General features: G+C 40.3%; 2 protein-coding genes across 16 annotated transcripts in view; one reads left to right on the plus strand and one right to left on the minus strand.

The window, feature by feature from the left end:
• Positions 1 to 8805, plus strand: part of LRRC7 (leucine rich repeat containing 7) — a 189511-nt gene extending 180706 nt beyond the window's left edge. For 2 of the 7 annotated variants that reach the window (XM_083448327.1, XM_083448336.1), the window contains one exon: positions 8468 to 8805. In XM_083448327.1, coding sequence (XP_083304453.1) covers positions 8468 to 8604 — 137 coding nt within the window. In that variant the 3' untranslated portion in view covers positions 8605 to 8805. The remainder of the gene's footprint in view (positions 1 to 8467) is intronic. The other 5 variants (XM_083448340.1, XM_083448331.1, XM_083448338.1 and 2 more) reach the window with 4 other exon arrangements.
• The window catches only part of LRRC40 (leucine rich repeat containing 40), a 31332-nt gene extending 18075 nt beyond the window's left edge, over positions 1 to 13257 (minus strand). For 8 of the 9 annotated variants that reach the window (XR_014513075.1, XR_014513076.1, XR_014513077.1 and 5 more), the window contains exons 1-11: positions 11767 to 13220; positions 10327 to 10508; positions 9874 to 9947; positions 9150 to 9279; positions 7822 to 7945; positions 6513 to 6655; positions 5405 to 5577; positions 4721 to 4811; positions 4571 to 4616; positions 2165 to 2276; positions 831 to 938 (exon numbers count right to left, since the gene is read on the minus strand). Coding sequence is in view for 6 of the 9 variants with exons in the window: in XM_083448349.1 (XP_083304475.1) it covers positions 831 to 938; positions 2165 to 2276; positions 4571 to 4616; positions 4721 to 4811; positions 5405 to 5577; positions 6513 to 6655; positions 7822 to 7945; positions 9150 to 9279; positions 9874 to 9947; positions 10327 to 10508; positions 11767 to 11917 (1334 nt within the window). In the remaining 3 variants the exon portion in view is untranslated. Of the gene's footprint in view, positions 1 to 830; positions 939 to 2164; positions 2277 to 4570; positions 4617 to 4720; positions 4812 to 5404; positions 5578 to 6512; positions 6656 to 7821; positions 7946 to 9149; positions 9280 to 9873; positions 9948 to 10326; positions 10509 to 11766 lie in introns of all 9 variants that reach the window. The other variant, XM_083448352.1, reaches the window with a different exon arrangement.
• Between the last annotated feature and the right edge of the window lie 8 nt (positions 13258 to 13265).

Below are 13265 nucleotides of genomic sequence, written 5' to 3' on the forward strand. Positions count from 1 at the left end.
ATGTGGGGGGAGCGCCCCGCCCCCAGAAGTGCAATCCCAGTGGGGTGCCATCATGGCTGCCCTCCCCGCGCTGCGCACCCCGCCCCCAGGACGCTCATCACACCCCCGCCTACTCTCCGCTCCGATGCCAGAGCCTGAAGCTCCGCCACTGCCCCTAGGTTCATATGTAGAGTTAAACTGGGATTCTTTAACAGTAACTCTTCTCCCTTCACGTAACACTCAACTATGGTTTAGTGTTGTGTAGAAATCAGGTCACTTGTCTCTGTATCTATTGCGATGATTTCCTAAATTCTGCTGTAGGCCAAACCTTGGTTTATTTGCTTTTAAGTTAACACCACTCTGCCCTCCTCCACCCCAATGAAAGGTCTTACAATTATTATTATGGATTACTAAAATTTATATACTGCCCTTCATCTGAAGATCACAGGGTGGTTTACAACATAAAAACAAATCCATATCATAATAAGAACAAAAAACTTACCCCAATAATCCCCTCATAAGTACATTTAAAAGGCCATAGATTGCTTAATCAGTGAAAGGCCTCATTATAGAGGAATGTTTTTGCCTGGTGCCTAAAGATATGTAGTGAAGGTGCCAGGCCAGCCTCCCTGAGGAGAACATTCCACAAACAGGGAGCCATTGCAAAAAAGACCCATTCTCATGTTTCCATCCTCAAGACATCTTGAGGAGAGGGCACATGAAGAAGGGCCTCACTACCAAAAAGTACAGTCATGCATGTGATTTCACTCCAGTCCCCCCCCCCCCGCCATACCCTCTCAAAATGGACTTCAGCCCAGGTTTAATCAATATTTCTATAGGAGAAACAGTACCTTATTGGAATTTCAGTCAGCTGATTCTTGCTGAAATTTACAGTAGTGACTGGATTGGTTCCAACTGCATTCAGCACTTCATTTGGAATTACAGCTGCCTGTTTTTCACTGGAAAATATTTATTTAAAAAGTCATATTATTTAATAGAAAGATAACAACATTATCAATTGGCCAGAACTCCAATAGGAAAGGCACTGTACTTTTAAGAGTCATGTTGCAAAATGAATTATATTGTACTCAAATATCAAAATAAAACATGGTTAGAAAGCCAGATCCCAGTATCCTAAGGAGACAGCATTTTTAAAAAAGGAAAGATGCATTAGAGTTTTTATAATCTTTGCAACTCCAGCTAAAAAGCCTCAACAATACTAATCCAAAGACACTTTTTAGAATGAAATCCTGTGCATAGGTAGCACTGTCTGGTTCGTTACTGATCTTACATAAGCCATTCTGAGAGCATTTTAAATTTAATAGTGCAGTACCTGATTGGGGATGTTTGGGTGCATCTGTGAAGCCAATCTCTCCTCCACCTAGATACCCCTGGAAAGTGCTGCTGCTGCTGCTGGGAAGCTAGCACTGTGGCTCCACCCCACTAAGTGAGCCACTTCTGACTTATTTATTTAGCAAAATTTATATACTGCCTATTTGTAAGGAAACATCTAAGCTGTTTACAAGACTATAAAATATTAGAAGTTTCAACAAAGAAGTTAAAAACAGGTATTTTTTGTGGAGCTTTCTTTCACTCATGATTAAGGGGTGGCCTCATTAAAACTGCACCAGTGCCATTTCCTCTATCAAGGATGCATCACATGGTATCCAACAAGGTAGTTCTCTAAGCACAAGGACTTCTGTCTGCACAATGTAAGTTCCCCTCCCTCTCCCCAGGCACCCTCTAAACCTGTTCTGGAGGTTCCCCAAAAGCTTTTGGAGCAGATCTGGAGAGGGCACAGAGGGGGAGAGAGGGAAGTTCCATTGTGTAAATGAAAACAGAACAACTTTGTTGGATTCTGCCCATTATATTTGTTTTTATTTACTGTATTGGCTTGAATATAAGCTGCAAACGAGTATAAGGCGCACCTTTAAAATTCATGGGGGGGGGGGGGAACAATACCCAAATATAAGCTGTTCCCTTAAAATTCCACAGGCACTCACACCTGTTCCATTTTACCATATGTCTGTTTCAGCAGTGATATCGTAAAAGCCAATTTTTGTAAGGTCGTGAATTTAAGCCACACTTTAACTTTTCACAGTCGGAATTTGGGGGGAAAGTGAAGCTTATATTCAGGCCAATACGGTATATATGTCTAGAGCTGATAAGCTTAAAATTCTCTTACCTATAGTCCAATGTTTTTAATGCAGTTATAGCATGCAGGTTAATTTTTGACTGACTTGGCAGAGTCATTGCTGTCACAGGAAATTCTCCATTTGGACCAATTATGTCATCATCTAAAGAAAGCAAAAGTAAGTATATATGTTTAATATTTTACAAACATGAGAATCTGCAAAAATCTGAAGAAGATTTTTAAAAATGTAGCCAAGTAGTTAGGATGATTTTTCATTTCAATTTTACCCACTTTGGAGTCTGAACATCATCAAAGTAAGAGTTTTTACAGCAGATGAAGTTTGCTTCGTTCAGACACAATGATAATTAATGAAGACTCTGTTCAAAATATTTCATACAACGGATCTAGTGGACTCTCAGGCTTGTTCTTTGGAAAGTCTGAAAAGGCTGGGAATATCAATATTTCTTCCAAGTGTAAGAAGGTATTTTGGACTGCAGTTTTATCCAGTTCTATCTATATCAGTGACTTAGGGCATAGAACTTTGTATTCCTTAACTATATCAAGACCAATGGAGCAAGTGGCTTTAAGTGAACCATTTTTGGACTCCATTTGTAAGTATCTTGTGGTCAATCTGTTCAAGCGTTGCCAAATTTCAAATAATTGTACAGGGTGTTACAGGAAAATAACTTTGTGACTGTATAGCCTAAAAACTTGGCTGCAATACATAATTTATTTAAGAGGAAGCTATACAAATCACACAAAGAAAATGCTCTGATCACATGTGGCTGATACAGTTCCTGATCAATTTTGGAACATGTCTTAAAAAACCTGACTATGAAATATATTGGCAGTTAAGTCTGTATAGTAACCCAAGTTCATTAGTTTTACCATCTAACTTTTACAGTGGTACCTTGGGTTAAGTACTTAATTCGTTCCATAGGTCCGTTCTTAACCTGAAACTGTTCTTAACCTGAAGCACCACTTTAGCTAATGGGGCCTCCTGCCGCCGCCGGAGCACAATTTCTGTTCTCATCCTGAAGCAAAGTTCTTAACCTGAGGTACTATTTCTGGATTAGTGGCGTCTGTAACCTGAAGTGTATGTAACCTGGGGTACCACTGTATGCATACAAAATATAGCTAAGGAATTATTTTCAAATTATATCAGAGCCAGACCTTTCAAGTGCCATCACCAGCTAGTTATTACACACTAGTCTCGAAATCCTCTGGCACAAACAGTTAAGATTCATTCTCTCTTTCTCAGTGTATTTATGTTTAGATACATAAATTTAAATTTAAATACAGCACCAAGGGAGAAAGCAGCCTTAGTGCTCAGACATGAACACATTTACTTGTAAGTATGTCCTTCATCTGAAATCAATAAAACATTTTCAAATGCTTTTAAGCATGCTTGTAAGCATGTGTACAAAATTAAGTATGTGGCTATTTCCTTATTAAGTAAAGGAACACAAGGAGGTTATCACCTTCAGTCAGAAATGTCATTTTTAATTCCAAGTTACCCAGTCATCTAAGCCTACTTATTGGGGCTTAATATCATTTGGATTATAAATCTTAGTAATACAAAAAATATTGGTGAATGTATTTTGGGAGGGTACAATTTATAAATTCCCAGTGTTCTTCAATACTGAAGTCACATGTGACAATCCAGAGAGTGACCTTAAGCATATCCACAACTTATATTTTTGCCTTTTTTCCTTGGAAAAGCAAACTATTGTATCACAAACTGCTGCAAAAATTTCATCTAGATTGTAAGGCAGTTTGCTATGTAGTGCAGGGGACTGTCATGCTCAACATTCAGAGCTAGCTGTAGGAAATGTAGCAATTGCTATCTTTGCATCTTCCACCTCCATGTTCATTTTAAAGAAATACAGTGGTACCTTGGCTTACAAACTTAATCTATTCCGGAAGTCCATTCTTAAACCAAAGCGTTCTTAAACCAAGGCATGCTTTCCCATAGCAGTGGGGGACTCAATTTACAAATGGAACACACTCAACAGGAAGCAGAAAATGTTCTGCTTCCAAGGCAAAGTTCACAAACCAAAACACCTACTTCTGAGTTTGCAGCTTAATCCAACTTGTTCATAAACTAAGCAGTTCTTAAATCAAGGTACCACTGTAGTAAACTATTAAGCTGGTATCTAGTCAACAAGTGATTCCTCTGGACATTGCTTCCCACTGTTCCATTAACACTGAGCAAGAGTTTTCAATTTATTTATGTAAGAATTTATTTATATAAGAATTTATATAACAAGGGATGTACTTCATTCTGATACATACTAGAAACCATCTCTTATGTGGGACTTGGAAAAGAGAAAAGATATGCAAGCAACCAGGTGTGAACAAATAGATTTCTAGACATAACAAGATTGTGGAGAGTTAATCTAGCTAGTCCCAGAGTTGATTTAACTGTAACCTTATGCTCACAAAGAAAACTTTTACCTTGTATTTTACTTCTAAGGTATTTCAGAATTTCTTGTGTCCCTTTCTGAAATGGAAGAATAAAAGCACAAAAAACTTGTCAACCACTTGCATCTTTTGAATCTTAAGGGGTAGAAACAACTCACGACAGTATGTAAATTATGCTCTTACTTGTACAACATCTCTTCGGATTGCTCTTAAAGGGTTTCCTTCCAGCCCCAAGAACTTCAGTTGAGACAGGTTTCCTAGCTTGTAAGGAAGGCTGCAGAGAGAAGATTTCTCTTTATAAACAAAGCCAGAAGATGGAAGCAATGCTCAGTTCAGTTATTCAGGCTTGGATTCAAACTACCAGTAAGTGCAAACAGTCACCAGCTCCTTCTGTTCACTGATAAGGAAATATCCAGTTGAGAATCCCCCTGAGAGAAGGGATGGGAAAGGCAATTTTCACAGTTACCTCCATGCCACTTCTCCTGCTGGTCTGAATGATTTCCCCAATCATCCAGAGCAGAATTTCATGTGGACACTGCTCTTGTGGGTATGCGGAAATCAGTGAAAGATGCCTCCCCCCACTTTTGCTGACGGGAGCACTCTATTAGTGGAACTTTCACCACTGGTTAAGATCCAAGCCCCTGCATTCTGAACCTCGTTAATTAGAGCATTATTCATGGTTCAATATTACTTTACCAATTAATAATAATGTATTTCAAAAAACAGTATGGTCTCAGCATTTGCTTTTAAATTCAGTAACAGTGTAAACTTGCTCCAAACGAAGGAAGACAAGTAATTATTATTATTTCTACCTTGCCCATTTGGCTGGGTTTCCCCAGTCACTCTAAATAATGCCCATAGTCTTACCTACTAATATCATTGTTGGATAGGTCTAGTCGCTCTAACCCCTGTAACAGGGTTATTTCATCAGGCAGCGATTTTAGCTTATTATCTCTTAGTTCCAATACACACAAAGAATTCAGATGTTTCAGATGGTCAGGTTTTAACACTTCAATCTGATTTTCACCAACATGCAACTCCTAGAAGAATTTTTAAAGTGAATAAATTGCATAATCTATCAATTCTGTATCAAGGTTAATCTATTACATAGGAGGCAAGAGTCATATTTTTACATATTTATTGAATTTAGAGTTTTTTAAGCAGATAGTCTTATAGCACGCACATCCAACTCCCTAGAGACTGTGATCTACTCCCAGTATAAAACAAATGACAGTGATCTACCCATTGTCACTGGGGGGAGGGACCAAATTTGTTGAGATTTTTTTAGGTGAGATTACAGTTGCTCCGCTAATAACAAGCAGGAACAGCAATACTTTCTAACAAAAGCGGGGGCAGAGCCAGCGATCGTAAGGGAGCCCACGGTCGACCACAATCAACAGCGATCATTCAGGTAACTGTCAATCGCAATCAACCTGTTGGACATATAGCTGGTCTACAGTTACCTCGTAGAAACTTAAGTCATTAGAGCTGCTATATTATTCGCTTACTAAGCTGCACGGAACTCAGCCAGAGTGACTTCTGCATTGGATTGGCCCTCACCAGCCTTATTAAAATCTGGATAGAATTAGTTTTCATTTGAAAAATGTTCCATCCACACTTGAACAAAAGTTTTATGTGCATGTGTCACTGGGATGCCCCTCTCTTTGAAGAAAATGCTGCCTGAAAGCACCATGTTAATTGTTAAATGCAATGTAACCCTAGCATCACAAAACAAAACAAAGCTTAGAATCCAGTTTTAGAAGCTAGCTGCATTAACTTGACCACTTGTATTTCAGTTTCACCAACATAAAGATTAACTTATCCTTAATTGCAACAGGCTTCAGAAAAGAAAATATTCAATACCACAATCTATACACACACAAGCATCAAACGTACTGAGAATAAATCTGTTTTAAAAGATGTTTTTATTGGAGTTTACATATTTTAGGTAATATGTACTAAGAGTAAACCTTACCTTTAAACATTTACATGAAGGAAGGTCTGGCAGGTAACACAATTTATTTCTCCTTAGATAAAGCTGCTCTAATGATACCATATTGGCCACTTCAGGAGGTATTGTTTCCAGATAGTTTTTTGAGCAATCAAGCTGTCTCAGACCTATAGAAAGGAACATAAGAATAGCTCTGCTGGATCAGGCCTTAGGCCCATTTCATCTAACATCTTGTCCTCACAACAGCCTACCAAAATGCCAAATGGAGAAACAAGTGGAAACATTAGAATTAAAAAATAGGGTTGCTTTACAAGCACCACACAAGAATATATTTTTTTATTATACTTCTGAAAGAGTCTTCAAATATTTGCCAGCCAAGCCAAATATTAATTAATGCAAAGGCTGTAGAATATGTTGCTGGATTTTTAAGTTATACCTACATTAGAATCTTCAGAATTCTTAGTTAAGAGCTATGCCACTTGGGAATAAAAGACAATGACTCACAGCTGAGGAAAACCCTCTTGTGTAGGCAAGAAGGCACTTCCACTTACAAGGCAGAGTTGCCCCTTTTCCCTCTGCGAGTTTTCACACTGTTTCACACACTGTCTCAGAGGGTCCCAACAATAAGGAATGACTTTTCAGAGGGCTTGGTAGTCTGCAGTGTGAATGGCAAGTGGGAAAGCCCTGTTACATGAGCAGAACTCTGCTCATGATTCTTTCAGTCCAGACCATTATTTCTAGCTGTACAAAGACACATAGCTGTTAACACATTTCTGAATACATGCTGCCCCACATTTGCCAAGGAAAACTATTGCTTTCTGCTGTGAATAGCTTACATTGAATGCAGATTACAATGCAGAAGCACTTTACATATAAGCGTCTTCTCATAACTTGTCACAGGAAAGTCTTACTGCACCGTGAAGACCAGTTCTGCTGGACTACCAAGTTCTGGTTAAAACTGAGTGCCACACTTTCTCAACTACATCAGTGGTTCTCAATCTCTTTCCCCCATGGACCACTTGAAAACTGTTGAGGGTCTTTGCCGACCACTTAATGATTTATCTGCCTATTGTAGCAATGGTATGCACAGTGCTAGATGTTGTGTGGTTGTTGTAGTTTTGATGTTTTATATATATATTTACTCTATTTTTATAGGCACACTATGGGCCACCTGAATGAAACTAGTGATCCACAAACCAGTTTGGGAACCACTGATGTAAATGAACATAAAATAGTAATGTACTTTTAAAATGAAGTTTCATTAAACCCCTACTACCAGGAAAATAAGACAACAAAAAGATTCCAGTCAAGTCATAATTCAAGGCTTCCTTACTTTTCATTGCACTGATTTCTGCTGGCAGGCTCTTCAAATGATTACAAGTCAAATTGAGCAGCACCAAATTTGTCAGAAAACGAAAACTTGTTGGGATACTAGAAATATGGTTGTTGGAAATATCCTAAAGAAAGCGGAAAATAAAAATTGATGTTATGGTTTAGAATGGCTATGTAAGAAAATTGTGGTGATGTATAAATAAGCCAAGTAGTATCGGTTCAGCACTAAGTATGAAGACATGGCACAGTTATTAGTCAACACTTGCAGTATTTCCACCCTGGTTCTTTTTCAAATGAAGTCTCAGAATTTCTTGTTTGGCATGGCCAGAATGCAATAGTTCCAATGTCAAAGGGATTATAAAATAGCAATATGAATAGCTAGCAGCAATGAATGGAATATTCACTTAGGTAGACTGAAGGCAGTCATAAGCCTCATCATAGAAATACATTGTTTGAAATAAATATGATTACTGTGTGTGAGCAGCCTTCTCAAATATGATGGACAATTTTTACACCTGCTTACAAGGTGTAATATTGATAGCTTCTCGGTTTAGGAAAAAGACAACAGGGGAAGGGACAGAAAAATGATAAACTGGAAATAGTATGAAAAAAATGGATTACATTTTCTCCCTCTCTAATTATGCTAGAACTAGTGGTCTTACCCAAGAAAACTGACCAGCTGAAGATTCTGGGCAGACAGAATAAAGTACTTTGCAAAACATGCATCATGATTTGGTATTCACTGCTACACAATAAGGTGACTGCCACACTCTGGTATCTTTAAAAGAGGGTAAGTCTATTATTGGCTATTAACTGCGATAGCTATATGGATCCTTGATGTTCTCAGGTAACAAATCTAATAATAAAGCTGCAAGGTGTGGGGAGATGAGGACAAAAGAGGAAGGCTACTGCCTTTCTAGTGAACTTCTGGGAAGCATCCCATTGGCCAGAGTTGAAAACAGAATTGTTGGCCTTATGAAAGAGAAGTCAAATTTTCAACACATCCCATGAGAGTTCTGAAGGAGATAATTGATTTTTTTAATTAAAAAAACCCCACACATAATTAATCAGCTTACTTTTAAATGAATCAGATACAGTAAAATAAAAGATTTGACAAATCATACAATTTTTGCAATCAGTGTCATACATAGAATTTAAATGCTTTCATAGCAAAACTGTGAAACAAGCACCAAATGACTTAATATGGGGCTGGTAAATCAAAGGTAAGAACTTTAAAGAACAGTACCCATTCAAGAGTTATGCAAGTAATGAACTAATATTAGTAACCAAAACATCACCAGAATCATCATAAAAGCCTTCTCTACTTACCAACTCTTCCAAACTAATAAGCTGTCCAAATTCATCAGGCAACTGATTTAATTCATTGTGCTGCAGAAGCAGACTTCTTAAATGTTTTAGTTTGGTAAGCTCCTCCGGTATATCTGTTAGTCTATTATGGCTGTTGATAAAATAAAAATTATGAAGAAATGCATTAGTAAAGAGGTAAAGGGACCCCTGACCATTAGGTCCAGTCGTGGCCGACTCTGGGGTTGCGGCGCTCATCTCGCTTTATTGGCCGAGGGAGCCGGTGTACAGCTTCCGGGTCATGTGGCCAGCATGACTAAGCTACTTCTGGCGAACCAGAGCAGCGCACAGAAACGCCGTTCACCTTCCCACCAGAGCGGTACCTATTTATCTACTTGCACTTTGACATGCTTTCGAACTGCTAGGTTGGCAGGAGCAGAGACCGAGCAACGGGAGCTCACCCCGTCGCGGGGATTCGAAACGCCGACCTTCTGATCGGCAAGTCCTAGGCTCTGTGGTTTAGCAACCCACAGTGCCACCCACATTCCCAATGCATTAGTACTTTGTTCTAAAACAATATTGCCTGTTAGCCTACAAATGTTACACGTCCACAAGAACCTACTATCTACACATAACTAAAAACTAATGTACTTAAACTTTCCTCACCTCAATCTTCACTTTAAAGATCTTTAAACTTTTTCCATTCCTTAAATGTGTTCTGTGTACAAAGTTTTTACAATATATTTACCTCACATTAAGTTTCTGGAGATTTTCCAGTGTTCCTATAGCAGAAGGAAGAGATGTCAGTTGATTATCATGCACCTAAAAATAAAAAGAAATTGTCAGCACTTTTACTTACTTCAAAAAAGTAAGAAATCAATTGCTCCGTGTTACCATCAGCCACCGCATTATATTCTGAACTATGTCTGAAAATATGGTGATAAATGACGAAGCTCTTTAAATCTTTCCAGTTTTTATTTAACACGTTGTTAAAGTGTGTTTATTTATTTTACTTATTTTGTAAAAAAATTTTTTGCATGAAGAACACAAAAATGTATCTTTAACATAAGATCTATGCATATCCCTGAAGATTACAAAACACAACAAAGCTCTTACAGAATGAAAGAGGCCTATTTCCCCCACTTTTCATCATCATCAATATGAATATGAAAGCAACATTAATCAAAAATATTGTACTTACATCCAATACAGTGAGAGCAGGCAACAGTCTTAGATCATCAGAAAGACACTGCAATTTATTCGAAGATAATATTAGTTTGGTGAGATCGGTTTGCTCCCACCACCGTTCATCAGCACTAAAGGAGAGGTTTTGCTTCGCCTCTTCTGGAGTATCCAAGTTTATTCGCCATACATGTGGAGGGACTGGAGACAGAAAAATAAACACAAGAAAAGCCCTTCTGGATTAGACCTAAGGCTCACCTAGTGCAGCATCCTGTTCTCTGTGATCGACCAGCAACCTATGGGAATCCCACAAGAAGTCACCATTTGCAACTTCCAGGAACTGCCTCTGGAGGTAAGTAGGCAGTCACCAGAGCTAGTAGCCACTGACAGTCCATGAATTTGCCCAACCATCTTTTAAGACAACCTGAGATGAAGCAGAAATGGTTGTATTCACCCCCCCCAAATGAAACCCACCGAAATCAATCAACCTCGTGTTAATTAACTTCAGTGCTCCTACTCCAAGTAGGGGTGGCGCTGGATGCAACCCAAGCTCTCCTCTTCCCTTCGCCCAGGCTTAAGAAATAATAAGCGGGTTCTTCCCCCAGTTGCCGACCTCCATCCAGCCCCCCACAGGAAAGGCACATTATAAAACTTCAGAGGGATAATAAAATGATGGCCAATGCCCATTCAAATGCCCCCAAACTGTGGTAGACAAGAGGGAGTGGAGCAAAAAATAAAGAGACCAAAGATACAGAATGTCTGTGGAAGAGGGGAGACCCTTTTCGGACTGTCTGAGAAAATATTATGGTCAAATGAAATCGCAGGCAGGATTTGAAATATAAGCAAAGGAAGGAGAATAATAGTAAGAGTCATCATTATTATTTATTTGTACCCCATACAAATACTATAGACAAATGAAATCTCAGGCTGGATTTGAAATATAAAAAGGAGAATAATATTTATTTGTACCCCGTACAAATATCTGACTAGATAAAATGAATGTAATACAAATTATATGTTTTAGGGGTGAGAAGTATTGTATTTAAGGCAGTAGGTAAAAGATTTGAATGGAAACCTCACAAAGGTAGGGAGTCAGAATGTCAAGAGAACGCTGTATTGAAACTGAACTGCATTTGTTAAATTGTGTGGATTTTTTTTTAAAAAAGTTAATAATTATTATTATTACTATTATTATTACTATTATTATTATTAATAATAATAATAGAGGGAATGAAGCCGCCCTCAGCTCAGCACACGCCCCTGGAGTGCTCGGGCCCCAACCAGCGCTCTTTCCTCAGGAATAAAGCGGGAAGCAGCCGGGCGCGACCTGAGGGGAAGACGCGGCCTCCGCGGCCGACAGGTGGGGACCGCCCGGTCCCCTCAGGAAAGGCAGCGCAGCGGAGGCAGCCGCGGCCTCGGCCCGTGGAGACGGGGGAATCCAAGCGGCGGCCCCGCTCACCTTCGGTCAGCCCGCGGCCAGAGAGGTTCAACTGGCCGCTTTTCCGCGCCGTCCGAATCAGCCCCTGGGGCACCGCCGCAGCGCCGTCGCCCGCGCCCCGCCTGAAGCCCGCGAGAGAATCTCCCGCGCCTCTTCTTCGCGCCCTGGACATGGTCTCCGCCGACCCGCTCGGCTGCCCGCACCGGCTAAGCCCCTCGGAGCGCGGCGCAACGCCGGGTTGAAACTCGGGCCCGCCCGCCTTTGCTCGCGTCGTAGGCGGTTGGCGCCTCCTCTTCCGCGCGGGGAGGGGAGCGGCCCCAGAGGAAAGGCCTGACTGAGCTCCCGTCGGAGCTTCAGCTGAGCCGGGACTTGCCTTTTTATTTTAACCGGGAAGCACAGCAAGATGGCTATAGAGTATATGTCGGCGGCTTTTCTCCCTGAAAGTATGCACGCTGAAGTCATAAATAAGAAGAGCCTGTGTAGTTGGTGGACTGAGTGGCAGAACTCACTGAGCCGCCCCATTGAATGGACCTTGGGCAAAATGAAGAGTGTGTGCAAGATGCAAATTTAGTATCTAGAGGCGAAGGTCTCCCAAGCCTAAGGTGCGACTCCTAGGCAGGCATCGCCTCAGCTTTTTACAAATGAAACGCTGTTTATTCCGCTCACCATTTCCTAAGAGACTGTTCTGAGCCTGTGGAAGAGTTCTGATATACTAGTCGTGTTATAAACGAAATTCCGACTTTAGGAATAACTTTATACATGAGTCACTAAGGCTAGCATCTGAAGAAGTAAGACTGTAGTCCATAATGTGCGAACATTGGGTTGCACCATTGTTTATTTCCACTTTCGATAAGCATCGGATGTTTTTTTACAATCCCAGTGTGGGAAACAAAGTAATAACAATCAAGGGAGCAAAACGAGATACAAACTTTGCAAAAATGATATAAACAGGTCCGACGAACAACTCAACATTTCTATTATGAGGTTAAACAAGCAAGCTATAGCAACAAAATTGCTATTGCCAATTTAACCAAACACCCAGGTACTGTATAAAGAAACAAATCATTCAAACTGAATAAACAACCAATGGTCTTAGCAAACCCCTCTGCTACCTCTCACACCGAGGGCGTGCAAAGAGATTCTCTCACTCTGTTGCTTTTGAGTTAACTTAACATGCATCTTCCCCCTACCCTTAATAAATACTTAGTCCAACTTTCTGTCTAATGGCTGCTAAACAACCCAAGGAGCTTGTAATGCGAATGGACCCTGCTGCAAATTAAACACACAGAGAGATAAACAGATAGAGATAAGACTTGTTCACTCCAGTTAGTCCTGTCCAAAGCCAGGCAACCCTGCAGCTTACAACCCCAGCGCTAAGTAGCTGCCTTAGCAAATAGCAAAGCGTTCAACGCGACACGCCTCCGCAGAAAACCTAAGCGCGATTACCGCTTCGAAACCAAAGGCACATCCGAGGCATGCGCAACAAAGTGTTCTAAGGAACCCACACACGCGCGCGCGCC

This window comes from Podarcis tiliguerta (genome assembly GCF_965153285.1).
Source record: "Podarcis tiliguerta genome assembly, chromosome: 6".
Taxonomy (NCBI): Eukaryota; Metazoa; Chordata; class Lepidosauria; order Squamata; family Lacertidae; genus Podarcis; species Podarcis tiliguerta.